Here is a 22,023-nt window from a genome sequence, read left to right as displayed (position 1 = left end):
AGGAGCAATGTCCCCAGAGTATTTGTGCCTCAGATCCAGAATTTAGTTTTGCCAGGCCACCAGAAAAATATGAAGTAAATGGAAGACTGATGAGGGGAGAAGATGAATGCCTTGTTCAGCAAAACCTGGTAACAATGGTTTGAGACCTAAATAGCAAGTTAATTCCTTTGAATTCTCATTTCCATCTCTTGTTCCATATCCCTGCCCATATTCTCACCTCAGTGCTTATACCCAAACTTACCAGAGCAGGGACAACTGCAAAAGAGTCCACTTTAGCCTTTTTGCCCCCTCTCATTGTGAGAAATTCCCCCTATTTATGCATTGGCACCCAACTGGATTCCAATAGAATGCTAGAGAGAGGAAATGGAGACAATTAGTTGCTTTTCCAAGTTTTTGACTTTCTGACAAGCAAAATCAATGGGGAAGCCAGGTTCACTTAACAGCCATGCCATTAAGTTTAGCAACTGCAGTGATTCACTTAATAATTGTGGCAAGAAAGATTGTAAAATGGGACAAAATTCACTTAACTGGCTTGCTTAGCAACAGAAATGTTGAGCTCAATTGTGGTCGTAAGTTGAGGACTACATGTATTCTATATCCATTGAGGGGTAGGGTTGCCCTCCTGCCCATTTTAATCACTCCTCTGTAAATGCTGATACCATGAGCAGGTGTGCTTGTATGCAGTGCTCTAAAGCAAGACCAAAGGGGACAAAGTGTCCATGGCACAAATTTGACACCACCACCACTTCGTACAGTTGCTCTTGACTTCTGCGGTGTGGCCTTTTTTTCACCAGAATATTAACACAATAGGTAAATAAACATGTTGCTTGTTATATAGATATTAGAGTTTTAACTGTATCTAAATAAAGACAATAAATTATCAATAATAAAGTACTAATTAACATTTAGGAAATAAAGCAATGGAATAGCTGCCATTTACATGTATAATCCCTTTTTTCCTTTAAATAATATCGGTGTTAGGTTGGCTGCTTGGTGAAGTTTTTGCAGGCCTGAGTAAAGTGATGGGATGAGGAGGAGAATAGGGTCTCTACTCTCCCTCGTCCCCTACCTCCAATTTCAAGGCAGCTGCTGACTCTTCTTAGTATAAGATCCAATTTGGTACGATTTGGGGGAAAATAAATAAATAAACTTTTAGGCCTGCTAAAAGCTTTCATAATCTGTAACCAAAATTAAATTTATGCTTTCCCCTGGATAAATATAATTGCAAATCCTCTGACCTTTAGAGAAACAGATTATGGACATGGCCAAATATTATTAGTTTTTCAACAGTCAGTATTGGCAAGATGCATGTCTTCTTCAGATTTTAAACCTGCCTACATATACTAAAAAGCCAAAGAAAAGGTTTTATTTACATATCTTTCTGTGGAAGAAATCTAGGACAGTGACATCTTTGACAAGTTGTATTAAGCTGCTTTGTCATTGTTAACTTGGTTACTCCCTGCATTTTGAGTGCTTGCCATTCTTCCCTTTCATTAACCTAACATAAATTATTGAGGAAAAACTATTCATTTGGTTTTAAACATGTATTCCTTAAGACAATAATCATAAGGCCCTGAGAAGAGAATATATCTGTCTTCTACTTGAAACAACGCAAAGTGCTTTCTTAAATACATATCTTGCCTGAGAATTTTTTGTTCTGCACCGGAAATAATACTGTTTATATATTTCTGTAAGGAGCAGCTCTTGTGGCTTTTTTAAATTAATGTATAGAGGGATGTTGTCCTTGGAAAAGCATCAGTTCTTATATACTAATGCCAGCAGAGATCCAGTTTGGTTTGGTGATTAAGACTGGTAACAGGAAGACCATGGCTTCTAGTCCTGCCTTAGGCACAAAGCCAGCTGTGTCACTTTTGGCCACTCACTTACTTTCAAACCTAGGAAGAAGGCAGTGGCAATCTACTTCCGAAAATGTTGCCAAGAAAACTGCATGAACTTCTCCAGACCAGTTGCCAGAAATCAAGACAAATTTTAAGCAAACAATTAAAATGATATAAAATAAAATCCAGCATATTATTAGAATAACAGACACTTGGAATCTATGGCTAAGAAATCTAGAACACCATTTTGGATTTGAAAGAAGCACCAGTGTGTAAGAATATATTATAGACACATCTAAATGTTTTCATAAAAGCTTAATTTTATTTGGTTTTTGTGTTATCTGTTTGCATTGATTTATTTTGGCTCTACCACTTTTTGTTTTTAATTATATAATTAAAATAATTTTTAAAAGGAGCTGGCTATTCTCTCAAATTGGGCATTTGCTTTTGTTAGAAAATAACCAGTTAGGTTGTTCTCCATTGAGGTGGAGATAGCATCCAGGCATGAGTTGACTGTCTGCTTGCTGATTGGACTGAGTCTGTCAAAGCTGTTAACACACGCCCTTGTTGCTAGGAATATCCAGCTTTTCGACTCAGTCCCTCAACAAGGATGGACATGTCTATCTCTTGTTCCTTTGATATTATATATTCATAGTTGTCCAGATCTAATATATGACTAATGTTTGCTTCCAAATTTATATTTTTATGAATAACATGAAACACCTTAAAACAATTTTGAATCTTTACAATTCAGCATGTTTACATGTTGGATTTTAAGGCAAAGCTCATGATAGCAGTATATAACAATGAGATGAAATATATGATAAAGAAGATATTAGATTAGAAACCTCTGACAAAGCAGAGAAAGAATCCATGTTATTGCATATAATTAAAAAAACAGCAGATTAACATTGATGAGTATTCGATGTATATTTGAAATTCTATCCTATAGGGTCAGTTCATAGTAACATACAAAGGGAGTTCTACAGCTATAGAGCAACACTGGGACAATTATTTTTACTATCCAGAAATGTTGGCCTTCAGAATGCAAAATTGCTATCTACTGCTCCCAGTTTGGTCTCGTACAGACCTGCCTGGACATTTTGCAGTCCTGGCAATGGCAGCGGGTGGCAGCAGAACAGGGCAGCAGCGTCTGCGACGGGATGGTGGCGTCATTTAAACACTGAATGCTGTTACAACACAAATGCGTTAGCATTAGCCCTTCAGAATTTCTCAAAAGATGCTTATAAAGGTGTTTACTAAGCAAGAAGAATAATGTAAAAAAAATCTTACTGTTTTAATGACAAAAATTTCTAAGCTTAAGATCTCTAGATTTATTAAGACCAGCATCAGATGTTCAGTGCCATGTTGAAAAATACAATACATTTTTTGCCAATGTCTTCCTCTTTCTTCCAAACTAAAATGACATAAAGGTTTTCAAACTTATATTGTATATCAAGATTATTTGCTTGACAGTGAGTAGCAATGTTACGCTGATAATTTAGATTCCAGTGTCACATTGTCTTTAATACTAAACACATACAGTAAGAAATATTTCTCTGAAAGGTAGTTTAATCTTTAAAAAGCAATATGTATTTATTTAAATATATATAGAAATCAAAACTAGTTTAGTTTTTACATAAGGTTTTAAAAGTTGATGGTAAGTGAACTCTGTACCCGAACATTCCTCTAACTGATTTTGTATAATGTAGGAAAGTCTGCTAACCAAGTAGGATTACTCACTAAGTTCCTTTTTCATGAATATTGACTTTAGTTAAGCAAATAAATCAGCCAGGATAGTCAGAGAATAACAAGGAAACAATAAAGCACAAGGGCATTTTGCTAGATAAGGAAGCTACTTTTTAGTAAAATAGTAGCTTATGTGGGTAAAGAAAAAGATATTTGAAATTGCAAACTTTTGTGTTAATTGTCGTATGCATCTGAAAAGTTTTATTGGAGAGAACATCACTACAGGAAAGTAGGAATTGGTACTGATGTACCAACCATCACAAAAGAAGATTTGAACTAACATGGCGATTCACCTAAAAACTATCTGAGAGGAAGTGGATTATCCAGTTCCTTTACAATCTGGTTTCTGAGCTGGGTATAGGATTGAGTCACCATTGATTGCTGTAGTTGGATAATCTTTGTTGGGAAACGGACCCTTCTTGGTCCTTTTTGACCTTTCAGGAACATATTCTGCATCATTGGAATTTGGAAAATTTTTAGTCCCTTAAAGATGAAACATGCTTTAAGCATTTAGAGAAGAAAAGGAGATTATGGAAGAATAGGAAACAGAATAGCATTTCCCTAAAGAGCAGAGAGCATGCAACTATGCCAAAAAAGGATTACAAAGAAAAGAGCAATGATAGTTTTAGCATGCTGCTATGACAAAACTGAAATATATGCCAATTAGACCTATTGGCTCATTGAATGTGCATTTTGTGGGGAGCAAAGATCAGGCATGGATAGAACAACTCCTAAGATATTTTAACTCAGTGAAATTTCATTCTCTGTGGACCGACCCAGGTTGGATCCTGCAACATTATCCTGGGGCCTTCATATTTCAACTTCACTATTATCCACTCTTGCTAACGTTGGTGGGAACAAATGATATGGCAGATAACAGCTAAAGCCTTTACATTTCTAAAAATCATTTTCTCTTTTAGATGGAGCAGCTCTCAGATGAAGAACTTGATCATGGTGCAGAAGAAGATAGTGATAAAGAAGATCAGGATCTCGATAAGATGTTTGGGGCTTGGCTTGGAGAGTTGGATAAACTCACACAGGTTGAAGTTTGTTTATAATTCTATGAGATACAAACAATAAAAGAGATCACTCTTACAGCTTTCTATAACTTGCATCCTCAGAGTTTGTGTATAGGAAAAATTTCCTTCATTCCAGCCAATAGGACTGCTGTAATTCACTAGCAGATTGATTTAGGGTATTGCTCTTAATAATATAGGTTATATCAGCAAGAGAGATTATAATTTACAAGCAACATTTTTACACAGAATATTTTATTGCTCTTATGTTGTTCTTTTTATTATTGAAAGCAGCTCACTATGTTAAAAAAAACTCTAGCCCTTAAAAATATGTTAGGGTTTGGATTTCTGGCTTATTATATAATTCCTGAATCTTCAATAATCCCCTATCACTAGGCAACAAGGCAGAAGAGGAGGTGGACAACAAATTGCCTATTTCCTTTTGCCCCAATGAAAAATTTCCAATCACTAGGGCAGTATCTGGCCTAGCCATTTAACACACTCACCACTCCCTCCTCTTCCTCATTCCCTGTCTGTGGACCCCCATGCTGTTCCAGTGCTCATTTCAGTGCTTAGGGTTACCACCAATACTTCCCAACTTTGCTTGATCAAGACAGTCCCTGATACTAAATCAGCAGTAACTATGGCCCTATATCATAGATAACTGAATATATATTTTCCTTGTCTATATAAAGGTTCATAAAAGTATTTAATTTTGACATAGATTTATTATTGGTAGACATTAAACATTTTGAACACACATTTGTTTCTTAAGAAAAAATATTTGTTGAGGTGTATTTATTTCCTTATGTTCATTTATATATGATATAGTTCTTGATTATTTTTCTCAAATTTATTTATTTAGAGTTTGGATACGGACAAGCCTATGGAGCCAGTTAAAATATCCCCTCTTCGCCAGGATGCTAATATTGCCAACTTCTCTTATCGCTTTTCCATGTATAACCTGAATGGTAAGATTGATAAATTATTTCAACTAGGGGAAAAAAATAAAGTTATATATTTAAGTACAAAACAAACAAAGAACCCTATTGAAACCTATTACTTTGTCTATATGTATGCAGTATATGTATTTTTTCTAAATAAAGTCGTCCTGTTGAAATTTTGATAAAATTTCATGGAGCAGAAATAATTTAAACCCACATCAGTAGTTTGACACACATAATGCTAAGCCATAATGTGATTGATTTGGTTTTGGCCCAGCATGATATATGAATGCAGCTCATAAAGAAATTTATTGTTTATTCTTGTCAGTAAAATATTCTCCATAAGTATTGTTTATTAGCATGTGAATTCTGACTTGTTCTAACTATGGCTTGATTTATATTTGAATCCAGAATAATTAAATAATTTGTTCTCTGCCCATTTCCTCTGGGAAGTGGAAGATATAGAAAAAACAAATTAGGACATGAGGAATTCATTATTTCTTCGTTCATCTACAAAAATAGCATTAACTTGTTTATCAGACCATGGTTAAAATATTTTTTGCTTAACATTATGTGCAAAAACAGCCCATGCAGCAAAAACAGAAAGCCTGACAATAATTTCCATAAATTGATCAATAACATTGTTAAGGCAGTCACATATCTTCCCAAACTCCTGCTATTTCTGCCTGCATGTATATGCACAGCTACTTTATCTTTTTTTTCTTCAACAAAACTAAGTGGCTGTGCATACAGATGCCTGCAGAGACACCTGTGAACAACGTCTGAACCTGATGTATGACTCTGGAAAAAGAGATAGCTGTTCTAATTTGAGGAGGGCGGGGGATCCAAAGAACCTCTTTTTGATGGCTTTGCATGGCCAAACTAATCAATTAAATCTAACATTAAACTAAAATATCTTTGATATAGTGGAACCCAATAATTGAAATTGGAATATTGTTTATATTTTTGTCATTCACTGCAGAAGCCTTGAACCAAGGTGAGACTGTAGATCTTGATGCTCTTATGGCAGATCTTTGTTCCATAGAGCAGGAGCTCAGTAGCATTGGGTCACAGTCCGCCAACAGTGCATCAATGAAATGTTTTCCCATAGAAGGGAAAATGACCCAGAAACTATCAAGTGGTAGCCGACTGCCTTCCAAGCACAGTAGCATGAAAGGATTATCTTCATCTAGTCACGTAACAAAGCCTTCCCATGCTGTCTTCTCTCTGGATGACATTACTGCGCAATTAGAGAAAGCATCTCTGAGTATGGATGAAGCGGCTCAGCAATCTATTATTGAAGATAGCAAGCCTGTAGTTGCTATTCAACATAGGAGGACAGCATCAGCTGGTACTGTGAGTGATGCTGAAGTCCGTTCTATCAGTAATTCCTCCCGATCTAGTATCACATCTGCAGCATCCAGTATGGACTCCCTGGACATTGACAAGATGACAAGACCTCAAGAGTTGGAATTGACTTCCCACGGGCAGCCTATCAGTGAGGTAAACTATGATTGATTATTCATAGCAATTAAGATTCAAAATATCATTCATTGGTTCATTTTGGGCCCTTTATAAAATAAAGGGACAGCTTTTCCTCTTATCGGTTGCTGCATAGGAGTCTTCTAGAGAGCTCATCCATAACAAATGTTATTAATGATTATGATAATACGTGCTTAGTTACAAGAACAAAGTGATATTTAATCTTAAACAGTAACTTTTTAATAACATTGCTTGTTTGCTTGCACAGCTAAGGATTTAAACATGAGCTTCCCTAAGATATATAAGCATCCATGGATGCTTTTATGGATGCTTTGTGGTATTATCTGAAACAAAAAACAACAATTTGGTATTAACTAATGCAGTCTGCAATTCATAGTGTTCTGATGTTGACTAAATTGTTCTTACGGCCCAGACCTTTCCATTGACCAAAACTGCAAAGAAAAAGACCAGAATCATTCAGCAAGGATGGATATTAGTTTAGTTGACTTCATAAGTTTGTATGAATTTTTTTGAAAATGGAGCCACGTTGGGGAGGTGACAGATAGGTAAACTGGATTGCGACTGCAAAGAGGAAAACTGAGGTATGGAAAGAAATAGAATAAGTAATGGAGAAAGAGATATCGTCTGAGGTAAAGGAGATGAAAAATGTGGAAGCCTTAATAAGAGACAAGTAAAAAGAACCTGGAATTTGAGGATGAATAGGTTCTCAATGAAGGGAAAAAATGCCAGCCCTGAAGTGGTTATTAAGAGGTAAGTGAGGTTTTGGTATTCTGTATGTACTGAATTTTACATGCTATTCTTACCAGCCAATTCTTTGATTGTAGACCGTTCTTAGGGAAAAACAAGGCCTGAAAAATTATATCATGAGGAGTCCTTGGTGCTCTCTAGTACTGATGATGTTACCTAGTTTGGGTAATGAAACATCTGCAAGAAAACAAACAAGCTCAGAGAGCATCAAGGACCTCTCATGTCAACCCTGAGCTACAATATTCTTTATAAATTATAGAATGAAAAAGAAAAAAACCCCTAAAATCTTGAAATAATTTGAAAGTCTGCCTTCGTATCTCTTTTCTAAAATAAATAACTTGAGTTCCGGTTCCGGCGGCGGCGGCGACGGGCAGCTCTTTGCCCGCTCCGGCTCCCCGGTGGGCTTCCCCACTCCTTGGGGAGCACAGGACACCCCGCAGAGGGGTCCTGCCGGAGGGGCGGCATCGCGGGGGTCTCCTGCAGCGGCGGCGACCGGCGGGAGGTCTCTCGCGCGCCCAAGGCACCGGGGAGCAAGATCGGAGGGCGCTTCGCGTTTCTGCGCCTCGCGCCTCGCTAAAGCCGACCGGAGAATGCAACAATAGAAGGACGCAGCTGCGGTGCGGTGAGGTTGCTTCTCTCTTCACTCCCTATTCTGCATGAAGGATTATTCAGCTTTCTTTAAAACAACTTTCGGAGCAAGTTGGAGGCGCGGCTGGAGGGAGGGGGGTTTTCCCCCCCCCTTGGACAAGCGGTGAGGAACAATTTTGCTCTCAGCCCCCGGGGGAGGAGGAGGGGGGAGAGCCAACGAATGAAGCCTCCCCCAGGTTGAGATGATTTTCTTTTCAATTTAATTTTATATATTACTGTGATTTGAGGACTTCTGGAACTTTTTAAAAAACTTTGTTATGCCTCTGTGCCCAAAACTGGCAGGGCAAGATGGCACACTTCCGTTGTCTTTATGAACTGTGAAACCTGACTCCACCTTTAAAATTCAGGCTTCCGGTCTTTGTCTCCGTGTCTCCCAGAGGAAACTCTTGTGGATTGGTATTTTTTGAACTTTCTAGGGGAAACTTTTCATCTATTGCCAGACTTATTAGAGAGATTCTCTTCTGCCTGGTTCTCCTGCTCCCGGAATTCACCTGGCTACCCTTCTTTTCTAACTGTTTATCTTATATATGGACTGAACTTTTAACGTTATAAAGGATGGCATCCAAAAGACCACCTCCTGGAAAACCTGGCTTTGCCACGTCTGCTCCAACATCTGCAACATCCAGTCCAGCCACACAGTCAAAGATAACAGAACTGATGCAACCCAAGACTACAGAGATGGACTTTCAACAAATGCTTCAACAAATTTTACAGGGCCAGGAGGAAATCAAGAAACAGCTAAGGGAAATGAAAGATGAAATTAAAGAAAATCAAGCCCAAATTTATAAGAACTCACAAAGACTGAACCTTGTGGAAGGGGGGGGGGGGTGGAGGAGGTGAAGGGGGTGGTAGAAGCTGTGCAGAAAGGGAACAAAGATCTTGACATCCAACAGATGAAATTAGAATTTGAGAGAATGTCCTATTATCTTAGATTTCAAAATGTTATAGAAGAAGATGGGGAAAACATAAGGGACATCATGACAAACATCCTGGCTGACTACACACACAAAGAAAAACAACAGATGGGGTGGGATATAGACCTGGTTTATAGAGTGAACTCAGCTTATGCTAGAACACACAATGTACCCAGGGAGGTTCACATTAAATTTCTTAGAAAAAGCACAAGAGATGAAATTCTGGGTGTACAAAGGGGGCAAGCATTGACATATCATGATATGGAGATAACCATTCTGAAGCAGATCCCTAAGAAGATTAGAGAAAAAAGGAAGAATTATTCGCAATTACCGAATAAATTATACCAGAAAGGGGTGTGGTTTAGGTGGTTGATGCCTGAAGGTATGCTGATATTCTGGGAGGAGACAAGAATCAGAATCAATGCACCCATAGAGGCGCAGGCCTTTATGGAAAAAAATAAAACACTCCTAGAGAAAACACCAGACATTACAACGGACACGCAGGACACGGGAGGGGCCAGAGCTCTGCCAGTGGAGGGAAATGGGGCAATAGCAAGAAGACTCAGATCACAAAAATAAACAAGAAAATCATATTATTATAAATTGACCGAAAGTGATAATGGAATTATACTTGGATTTTATACTGTAATGTTTAATCTGATTGAATTTAGTAATAGAACTAATATGCTGATTGTAATCAATTATATACCAATGCATTATATATAAATGTATACTATGGGTATGGAGGGAGGGGCGCCTTTCACATTTTGCAACTGCCAAAATTTGTAGACCTGTCCATTTACCCTTTTCCCTATAAATGTTGAAAACCCAATAAAATTTTATTATAAAATAAAATAAAATAAATAACTTAATTCAAATGGTGACAAGTAATATATATCAACAGTTCATTTCCACAGATTAAATATAGATTTATTCTTCCAGTATTCAGTACAAACTCATACACAAAACTCATACACACACCATACACACACGTTCTTGTTTTGTTTTATAGATTCCAAGCCCTAAGAAACAATCAAGATAAACATATTAAGGAATTTTTTTTCATGCAACATAGTCTACAATCATGTTGTTAATCCTATGGATTTCTACTCCAAATGGATAATCCTAGGACACTATGCATGAGTTAATGACCATTTCTGATTTGCATTTCTGATAGGACAAAAATGGTGGACAATCTCTATTAAACATTCTCTGAATTGTCCTAATCTATTATGCAAAAAAGATTTTAAATTGTACTGATGTCATTTTAAGATCAAAGAAAATAAATACTCTTACAAGAACAGGACAAGCCTGTTATATCAGGGATAACATGAATTATTAATGCTAATTTGATCGAATGCCTTCATCTAATTATAAAAAGTGATTGCAGGACTAATCCTAATCATTGCATTATAAGATGAACCCGCAGACATGGCTTTTTCCAGCTGACCTGATGAATGACTTGGATAATGCATGTTGTATTGTTTCTACTGGTGTTTTATTTTGTTTTAATTTTTCTTAGTAAGCTACTGTGAATTTGAATAATGTCATATGGATGTAATAAATGAATGGGCAATTCTCCATTCCTCACTTTCTCCATTTCCTGTTCCACATTTTGGGGGAATCTGGAAAAATATTGTGATGGGGAATCAAAAAGCTTGAATTAAGCAACAGTCCTAATTCATGATTCTCCCCTCATCTTTATGTGCTATCAATACTCCATAGAGCTCAGTGATTACACTGTGATTTACCATATTTTTCGAAGTATAAGACTCACCAAGATTTTGAAGAGGCAAATAAAAAAAAGTTTTTGCACTCTGCACACCACCCAAAAATGGCCTGGTTCTTTTGCGAAAATTGGCTCATTTCTTTGTCCCAAAAAGGGGCATGCATAGCCTTTAGGAAGCTTGTAGAGTGCTGCTGGGGGGCCAAAAACGAGCAAAAAATGGGCCATTTTTGTCAAAAAAAAAGGGCATGCATAGCCTTTAGGAGGCTTATAGAGTGCTTCTGGGGGCTGTGGGGGCAAAAACGATAAAAAAACACCCCATTTTTCGCTCATTTTTGACCTCCCCAGTACCCAGGAGCACTCTGGAAGCCTCTTAAAGGCTATGCAAGGCCATTTTTGCAAAGGGGACAGGGTTTTGGAAGGCAAAAAATGCTGTACTCAGTGTATAAAACGCACCCAGATTTTCACACTCTTTTTTGAGGGGAAAAGGTGCATCTTATACTCTGAAAAAGACATAGATTCATCTGATCTTGTTTGTCAGGAAGATAGTCATTCCAGGTCCTTGTTTGTTTTGTACTGTGTACAAAACCCATCATTCCTAAATTATTAAATTTCCTTTGTCCCAAAATCTAGGCTAGAAGAAGGTATTAGAATTCTAAGATGTATACGTTCATTTATTTTTTTAAAAAATGAATATTCATTTGCAGTAATTTTGTTTGTTTAGAAATAAAATGGAGAAAATTTTCCTTATTTGCAATTCATATTTGTATTAATGTTAGGTGTTCTGACCCCCCTCCACGCCTGTGAATAAACCAGAACACAAGTTTGGCTATTTGCCACTATTTAATTACTGAGATAACGAATCCTTTGGCTGAGGGCCCAGACAACTCAAGTTCAATAGATTAACTCTGCAGCAACCCAGATAAGTCAAATGAAGCCACGCAGATAGTCCAAACGAACAGATACTGCTAGAATACACAGATAGATTTTCCTAACGACTACTTCTAACGGTTGTTTCCTGCAAATGTCCCCTCCCAACGCCTCACCTATAATCTCTCTTGGGAGGGGCCAATCCACAACCACCTGTGCTTAATCATCTTCTGTGAGTCTGCCTACGGAGTTGCTGCTTCCGTTTCTCAGCCCTTCTCAATGTAGCATCAGGGACAAACTGCCTTTGATCCTCCCCACTGCTCCATGCCTCAGGAGCCTCCTGGTGGCCAACTAGCTTCTCTGGTCCCTGCTCTGAGTCTGAATCCTGCACAGGGTCCTCCACATCGTCAGGGCAGACTCATATGGTTCCTCGCTGAGTCCATCAGCAGCTCAACCGGATCCTGCTGGGCCACAACACTTAGGGATATGATTATTAATATTATTTTGGTCTACCAGCAATGTGAGCAACATAAATGTCAGCATGACAAATGAAACTCAGAAAGAAGGACGAAAGAAAGAAAGGATAAAGAATATTCTAAGTGGCAATCCACTTACATTGAGATGAATATTGCCGAATATGTTTTAAACCTGTGATTTTACTCCTACATTACTGTTTAATGTTGTTGGTTCCTGATCAGAATTTGCTCTCCTTCACTTTAAAATATGTTAATGAGAGAAGATGTGATTCATAATTTCATTTTCTTTAGAGGTTCATCATTAAGCATAGTCTTAAATAATAATACGAGAGGGTCAGAAATGTAATCCATATTTACTATTATGTGAGTTATTTTTGAATTGTAAAGGATCTGGGAACAAGGCAGTATTATCACTAAAACAAAGTAAATAATTTAGAGCTCATAAAAATTAAGGTAATTTTAAAAACCTTGAGACTCTTTTACTTACTACCACCAAAAAAACAGCAAGATAAATCTTTTACAGGGGTAGTCCTCAGCAGTCCTCAATTGGGACTTGAATTTCCTTTGCTAAGGAAGTTGGTTGTAAATGATTTAACATTTTATAACCTTTTTTGCCATAATTGTTAAGCCAAATCACTGCAGTTGTTAAGTGAATCACAAGGTCATTAAATGAATCTAGTTTCCCCCTTGCCTTTGCTTGTTGGAAGTTAGCTGGAAAAGTTATAAATGGTGATCATATAGCTCTGCATGCTGCAACAGTTGTACATGCAAGAACTGGTTATAAATCACATTTTTCCATTTCATTGCAACTTTGAGCAGTCATTAAAAGAGTGGTTGTAAGTTGAGGACTACCTGTATGTATGCGTGTTTGTATGTGTGCATGTTGTATAAATATAAGATATATAATAAAGTGTAAAGTATAAAAAATATAACAAAAAGGTGGTAAAGTAGCGGAGTAAAATGAAGGAAAATAAACAAAATTCAAGCAAATGGAAGAATTTACTTTACCTACAAGTAAAGTTAATAGAAGAAATGCCTGGAAACTCAAGTACTATTGAGCCATCTCTACAGAGGCCTATGGGCTGTCATGCAGAGATATAGTATCCAAGGAGGACTGGTGAGCACATTGCCTTCAGCCTGGCTAAGGTAAAATGCCCTGTGAAATGTCATTACAATATTGTAATGGATGATAGTTAGGCTGGCACATATCCTTTTGGAAGAATCTCCCAAACTATAGACCTAAAACTTACTGTATTTTTCAGAGTATAAGATGCACCTAGCTTTTGGGGAGGAAAACAAGGGGGGGAAATCTGCCTCTGCCTCCCAGCAATTTGCCTCTTTGCACCACACAGCAAACAGTACAGAAGATATACACTGTTTGTGGTGTTACATTTCAGGCTTGTACATATGCTGTTAAAATTGATGTGGCTTTCTGGAAGTATATATTATTCTCTGCTATTTAAAGGAAGATAGAATAGCACTGGGCCTCTTCAGATGAAGCATTTATTTTAAAAAGCTTCTTTGGGTGCATCTTATACACCGAATGTAGCCCCGCCCACCCACCGGCCCCCATCCTTTGGCCTCTGCCTCCCAGCAATTTACCTCCTTGCAGCAAACAGCAAATTTCACTTTCAATTTCAGCAGCAGCCTCCCGATGATCAGCTGTTTCAGGCTGCAGGGATTGCCATAGCCCAGTGGTGGGCAACCTTTTTTTTCAACTGAGCCAAATCTCGCCAAAACCACGATTGAAATTTATTTTGAGAGCCGCATTTTTAAAACCGAAAATACATAGGATGGTACACTGTTTTTAGTTTCAATTAAGTTTTTATTGAGAATATTCTGCATGCAAGTATCCACATAGGTCGGGAGGATACAAATAACACAACTAATAAAACAAAAACTTTAGAACGATATTATTTATCGATAACGTTAAATTCCGTAAAATTTGCCTTACAATGTAGAGAAAATTACATCCTGACAATGACTGACAAAGTCACAACCACTAATGTGAACATTGGCCTTGCATTTCCTTGGATAGTTTGAGTAAGTCAGGTTTGTATGTTATTGTTTATAATTTCATCTCTCTCTCCCACTTTCTTTTTTTCTTTTTCTCTCTCTCTCTCTCTCTGGCTCTTTGTCTCTCTCTCCCTCCCTCCCTCTCTGTCTCCCTCTGTCATTTTCTCTGGGTGTCTATCTGTCTGTCTGTCTGTATCTCTGTCTCTCCTCCTTCCCCCATCTCTGTCACTCTGTGTGTGTGTGTGTGTCTGTCTGTCTGTCTGTCTCTCACTCACTCTGTGTGTGTGTGTGTGTCTGTCTCTCCCTCTGTCTCTCTCCCCTCCCTTCCTCTCTCTCTGTCACTCTGTGTATGTGGATGTGTCTGTCTCTCACTCATTCACTTAATCACTCACTCTGTGTGTGTCTCTCTCTCTGTCTGTCTATCTTTCTCTCCCTCCCCCTCTCTCTGTGTGTGTGTGTGTGTGTCTGTCAGTCTCTCTCTCTGATTCCCTCCCTCACTCCCTCTCTCTGTTCCTCTCTGTCTGTCTCATTCACACACACACACACACACACACACACACACACACACACTGTGGTCACCTTGTTGAGTGTTCCAATCACATTTGAAACACTCAACAACTGGCCTGCATTTATGGTATTTTGCAGCTGCAAAATACCATAAATGCAGGCCAGTTGTTGAGTGTTTCAAATGTGATTGGAACACTCAACAAGGTGACCACAGTGTGTGTGTGTGTGTGAGTGAGTGAGACAGACAGACAGAGAGAGGATCAGAGAGAGGGAGTGAGAGAGGGAATCAGAGAGACTGACAGAGCTGTACGCGCACGCCTGTTTTCCACGGCGTGGAGCAGCGGCGAGATTCTGCGCGGCGAGCGATGATTCCGGGGGCCATCAGTGGGGGGGCAGGGTCTCCCCTCGCGTTCCTCATCTTCCCGGATGGCCCCTGGAATCATCGCTCGCCACGCAGAATCTCGCCGCTGCTCCACGCCGTGGAAAACAGGCGCGTGTGCACAGCTCGGAAAATTACAGCCTGGAGTCTCCCAGGCTGTAATTTTCTGTGCGCACGGGCCTGTTTTCCACGGCGTGGAGCAGCGGCGAGATTCTGCGTGGCGAGCGATGATTCCAGGGGCCATCCGGGAAGATGAGGAACGCGAGGGGAGACCCTGCCCCCCCACTGATGGCCCCCGGAATCATCGCTCGCCGCGCAGAATCTCGCCGCTGCTCCACGCCGTGGAAAACAGGCGCGCGCGTACAGCTTGGCAAATTACAGCCTGGGAGACTTGTCACTCGGCTTTTGCAGAAGCTTCCCTCCGAAGCCCAAGAGGAGGGAGGGGAGCGGGTGCCCGGCACACTGAAGAGCCGCATTAAAATGTGCAAAGAGCCGCATTTGGCTCGTGAGCCGCGGCTTGCCGACCACTGCCATAGCCTATTGCCGACTCTGCAAGCCCCATTTTCCCCATTTGCTACAAGGAGGTAAATTGCTGGGAGGCAGAGGTCAAAGGGTGGGGGCTGGTGAGTGAGCCCACCGGTGGATGTATAAGATGCACCCAAATTTTCACCCTCTTTTTGGAGGGGCGGAAGGTGCGTTTTATACGAAAAATATGGTCAGAAGCTACTTGAGAGCATTTCTGGCATTTTCAAAGCCTAATGAGCAGAGACTCTAATAAGACAACCAATGAGTACATTTTGTCAATAGTTTTTTAAGCCACCTTCATTAAAAACAGTCTCTATGAAGCAAAGAGTTCAACCTATAGGAAATCATAAATCTTAAAAATTTCATATTTGTTGGTGAGGGTTGGCAGATAACAAGCTTTTTAGTGTTTATATTTTATGTTCGTTTTATTTATTTATTTAAAATATACATCCATATTGTGTGTGGACTGTTGATTCTGGGTATCATTCATATTAATCCAAATTACAGTAACAAGATTGGTAATCTTTATATCCTATTTATTCAATCAGTTATAAACAAACATTTTAAAAGCTTTGATTGTAGTTACAAATAATCAGAATAACACAGCTGTATAATTTTTCATTTTTTATTCAGCTTTTGACTTTATTCCAGTATTACTTTTTGTTTTTAAATAATATCCAAGGAAACTCACTCATAGTGTTTTTTGGTCACATGTTAACATATCACTGTCTGACGTGCATGCAATATTGGGAAACTGAAGAAAAATGCTAGGGGAATTTTTTTTAATACACCAACATACTATTTTCCATTAAGTCATAAATTTTGAGTCACAGCATTTCTTAGCAAAGCATGTTCTGCAGAAAACAAGTCAGCAGTTTCCCAATCTTTATATCAATCTCAGTATAACTGATTCAGCACTTATTTTAAAATATGTGTCATCGCTATTACAGGATACATTTATTAAAGTGATAACTCAGAAGAGGGCAAATTGTACTTCCTTTCCCAGAACTCTTTTTGAAGTAATGAAATCAACAGTAAAACGAATCAAAGCAATGAATTAAAAAGTTAATAGAGACAAAAAGCCAAATCCATTGTCATCAGCGGGTACTATAATTAAAATTAAATTAGAAAAGTTGCATGCAAAGTAACATGTAAACATGTAAAAAAGTAACATGTAAACCAGAAAATTGTTTTAAAAGATCAGTTTGGATACAGTATTTTTTCCTGGTGTGTGTGTGTGTGTATGGTGATCTTGTTGTATTCGGGTCTTTCCCTTACACGGGAAATACCTGAATACAACAAGACCAGCATACCTACACCTGTGAAAATCTAGATAGATAGATAGATAGATAGATAGATGATAGATAGATGATAGATAGATAGATAGATAGATAGATAGATGATTGATAGATAGATAGATGATAGATAGATAGATAGATAGATAGATAGATAGATAGATGTTTGTGTGTGTGTGTATACATAACACAAATACACACACACACACACACACACACACACATATATATATATATATATATATATATATATATATATATATATATATATATATATTTGTGTTGTAATTGTACTGATATATATATATACACACATACATACATACAAACACACACAAAATACACCCAAAAATGATGGTCTCATAGATGAGGAAGCTCTTAGAAGAGTCTCTCCAGATCTCAAATTTTAGGCAGGTTTTTAGGGGAGAAAGCAAGTAGTTTTGTAAAGCAGGTTGGCAATTCCTTGGTGACGGCTTGCCTGTTGAGGGACAGAAGGATGGAATAATAATTCAGGGTAGTTGGACAGCACACAATACAAGGATTTTCTGGTTACCCTCCATGCGCCTGGTTTGATAGGTGATTCAATGTTGTTTTCTTCCATTTTTTTAAAAAAGTAATAAGGTTATTTATTTCAGTTAGGTTTCATACAGGCTTTGCCTATTTCCTACCCAGTAGTTTATTCTTGTATTTTGTTGTCAATTGTGGTCAGATGTATGTAGGAGTATGTGGCTCTATACTGCCCACTTCTGCTATAAACTCTTAATTGGTTTAGCAGTACACAAACATTTGCCCTTCTCATCCTTTTGAATCACTTTAAACTGCTAGGTTGAATAAAATTACGGTAACTGAATTAAAATCCATAATCTGTATAAATGAAGGTTCAAGTCTCTTCAGTACAGTTCATCTCAAAAGAATTAAATAATAAAATATGGAAATTTTGCTTGGCAAGTTCTGAGGGTGATAAATAAAATGGTAAAATCTGGCAGTCTTTTAAGACATGTGTTGGATTGTAATTTAGCAGTATTGCCATTTTCAGCCCAAACAGCATTTCTGGCCAATAGCATGTGGCCACGCGTTGCTTGGCTTGTAAAATCAACCAGGCAATCAAAAACACATCCTGAAAGAAACCCATAACAAAAGAATTCTGTGGTGCGGCCAAGAAAATTCCCTCTTTATCGATCTCTCAAAATAAAACAGAACCTAGTTTCCAGGGCCAATCACAAAATTAAATGTGCTCAGATCTGGCTTATTTTTGCATGGGGAATACCTGGGAAGGTTTTTTTTTAGCTGCACAAGATAGTTTTGTAATGCCACTAAGAAAGTAGCTTAGGCACAATTCCTAAGAATTGAGGTTGATTTTAGCACCCCTTTAACTTTACATGCTTCAAATAGTTTTGACAGGGAGGTCTTTTCAGTTTCAGTGAAAATAAGATTAAGTTCAGAAATAAGTACTTTATTCTGATCTTGAAAAGTTGCAGCTGATTTTGTCACAATATGAAACAAATACAGATTGTTCATTCTTAAGGTGACCAACTTTTTTACAATGAAAAGGAGGACAAAACACGTTCTATTGTCCAAAATGCTAAGGTGACCAACTTTTTTACAATGAAAAGGAGGACAAATAAATTGGAAAAAATATATCGTAAAGAAAAGAAATATTTTATTCATTGCAACAATAATACACTAAAATATGATATATGCATAATAAAACATTTGCAACATTTTATATTGTAATTATGATTACATGCCTGTTAATTATTATTTAAATGAGTACTTTTCCATTGAATTAATATTTTTTGTCAATGTATCATCTTCTAACAATATATTGGAAATATCTGAACAAGAAATATCCTTCATATTGAATTTTACGGCAAGTGCTGCAGCTAGAGTATCAACATTCAATCTCGATTTCTCACTTGTCGAAAAATCATTGGCAATTGAAAAAAACACTTTCAACTGCTGCATTAGTTCCAGGGCAGCACAACGTAAATTGAACAAGTATAAATAAATGTTCACATGGAATATGTTCATTTTCGAAATGGCTGAAAATATCCACCCATCTTTTATCAATTTCAACATGTTGATTTTCCCATTGTATTATTTTTTCAGAATTTAAATATACATTCAGTCTTCTAATTTCTTCAAAGACACTATTGCCATCTATTTTAATGTCTAGCATTTCTTTAGATAAAAATTCAACACAAGATTCAATATCTGTTCAATATACTTGCGATAAAGTAAAAAAAACACCATTAAAACTGTTTAATAAAATGCGTCACATAACGCGCAACAGATTAGCCTTCAAATATCAAAAAGGAGGACATGTAGGAGGACACTTTTCAAAGGAGGACAGAACTTACAAAAGAAGGACTGTCCTCCCTAAAGGAGGACGGTTGGTCACCTTATCATTCTGAGACTTGTGAATGTTTTGCAGTATAGGATTAGATTAAGCAATTGTGTCAGGGGCTTATTAATTATCCAAGGCACATTACTGCCATCTCCTGACTAGAAAATTATCTGACTTTTTTTGTTGTTACCTAAAATTGGCTAGTTTAATGTTTTAAAATAATATTTATGTAGTAGTGATGGTGTTAGTATTGGTAGCAATAGTACCCTTATTTATTGTGTATTTATAACTAAGCCTTTTACAGATGTAGCTAGATGCATATTAAAGTACTTAATAGTTTTTCACTTTTAAAATTTTATTTTCAGTTATTAAAGTGACATTTAGCACATATCAGCTGTGTTTCAGTGCTATATACAGGGCAATTTATTTATTTATTTGTTTATTTATTTATTTATACATACATACATACATACATACATACATTCATACATACATACATACATACCATACATACATACATACATACATACATACATACATACATTTATTTAGCCTGGTGTCTTAACCACTAAATATCATCCAAAACATTAAAAGATGAAGGATTTTTTTTTTACAAAATTAAAATCTTAAGGTAAGCCCAGGCAAAAGTAATCAATTACCTAAGTATGCTTTTAAACAACATTTCCAGAAGAACATGATAATGGTTATAGAACTTTGTTACTTTGCTTTTTATTGGAGTTTTTATCACTTCCTCTTAAAATATTTGTTTTCCCTCAATTGTTTTGGTTTACCTAATTTTGCAACTAAATTTGGTTATTTAACACAGTGGTTTTTGTTAGTTCATTGCCTAATACATTACCTAAGAAAAAAAGCAAAATGTTGGTTTAAAATGGTAGTAACAAGAATAATGAAAGCAAATATTTTAAAGAGTAAGTATCATAAAATACAGTCATATGCAATAATACAAAAGGAAGACCACTCTTTTCTGTCTTTCTGCACTTTCTGCTCCTCCTTTCAATGTTCCTATGCTCACTATACTGCCAAACAGAACTATGAGACTGACCATGTTATTTTGGAATGTTTGTCTCCAAGTAGAAAATTTATCTAAAAGTCAACAAGAACATCTGGAAATTTTTGTGTTAAAAATGCTATAGTGATGACAGAATTATCCCTATAGAAAAGCTATTAGATAATTATTCACAAGGTGTTTTCTTTTGCAGTTCTTTTTCTGAACAGAGTGTTTATCTTCCCTTAAGAATTGCTGAAGATACTTCGTTAAAAAATCCCAGGGTGCAGTGACATGGAAGAATAAGCTTCTTAAGATAATGGTGCTACCTGGAGATTAGTCAACCAGATTCTTACTACCATGCTTTCAAAAATTCTACCTCACTCTTGTGTCTGCTTTGGCATCTCTCTCATTTGACCATTGCCCATTTTCACCAACATCTTAAGAAGAAAGTGATTTTAGTTTTTGGGATACATAGAAACAGTCAGCTAGCTTTGTGAAGAAAAAATCAGTTTTAACCAAAAGTTAAATATCCTCTTTTTCAGCCTTTCTTTGGCCTACCTCCAGTGCTGCATTGAGAAAGCAAAACACCACTAGAAGCCTTTGTTTAGAGCAGGCATGTCCAAAGTCCAGCCCGGAGGCCAATTGCAACCCGTTTTCAAATTCTGAGCGGCCCGCAGCCTCTTCTCCCCACTGGAGTTATTTGTTAAGTCTTTCATAAAATAGTTCATTTGCATTTAATGTTAATGGTTCAAAGAATGTCAGGCTGAATGGTCAGCCCCACACATTTTCACCTCACCAAATCTGGCCCCCCTTGCAAAACGTTTGGACACCCCTGGTTTAGAGGGTTTGTCTGAATAGTTGCTAATAGAAGACTTTACATTCCATCCTGTAAGAAGAGGTTTATCCACAAAAATGATAACAGATGGAATATACTGAGTTCCCCTAGTATAGAAGAAATAGAAAATAGTTGCAATGGCAGTGGGAATAGCTGAGCATTCTGGATAACAAGTTCCTGAACAGGGCTATAGTTATTGGATTATATTGTTTTTAAATGGTTGAAATACCATTTTTTCATTATATTATGTGGGTGAAATTCTGGCTAAAATTGCATGTTGGCATGGTCATAGGTCCTAGAATATTTCTATAAAATTGTAGTTTTTAAAACTACGGCACCATTCTGGCAGCTTGCTTAATACTTCGCTTGAAATATACCTATTTGTGCTTCAGATGAAGAAGAGAAGTTACTCTTATCTATTGCTGATCATACACTATAAAATGACTGCACTGGCTTTCTTGTGACTTAATTTGTTTTCTTTTCTTTTCTGCACAAGCACTCCTATTTGGACAGGGAAACCTCCCTCCTTCTGAGAAACATTGCAGGAAAGCCTTCTCATTTGCTGACCAAGGTGATATGCTACTTACTTCCCACGTGCATGTGACCATTTAACCCTAGATAGAAGTGGAATTTGTGTAGTGTGTATATGTAAATTTGGACTTTATTTCTAGTAGCTTTT

At 37.3% G+C, this 22,023-nt stretch overlaps 1 protein-coding gene across 4 annotated transcripts in view; it reads left to right on the top strand.

Annotated features, from left to right (window-relative positions):
* Positions 1 to 22,023, top strand: part of RAPH1 (Ras association (RalGDS/AF-6) and pleckstrin homology domains 1) — an 82,414-nt gene that overhangs the window by 26,469 nt on the left and 33,922 nt on the right. For 3 of the 4 annotated variants that reach the window (XM_081950148.1, XM_081950147.1, XM_081950150.1), the window contains exons 2-5: positions 4,508 to 4,627; positions 5,469 to 5,574; positions 6,530 to 7,050; positions 21,841 to 21,915. In XM_081950148.1, the coding sequence (XP_081806274.1) occupies positions 4,508 to 4,627; positions 5,469 to 5,574; positions 6,530 to 7,050; positions 21,841 to 21,915 (822 nt within the window). The remainder of the gene's footprint in view (positions 1 to 4,507; positions 4,628 to 5,468; positions 5,575 to 6,529; positions 7,051 to 21,840; positions 21,916 to 22,023) is intronic. The other variant, XM_081950149.1, reaches the window with a different exon arrangement.

The sequence above is a fragment of the Natrix helvetica genome (assembly GCF_964273705.1).
Source record: "Natrix helvetica genome assembly, chromosome: 1".
Classification (NCBI taxonomy): domain Eukaryota; kingdom Metazoa; phylum Chordata; class Lepidosauria; order Squamata; family Natricidae; genus Natrix; species Natrix helvetica.
Note: the sequence above shows the minus strand (reverse complement) of the source record. Positions and strands in the feature narration are given on the sequence as shown.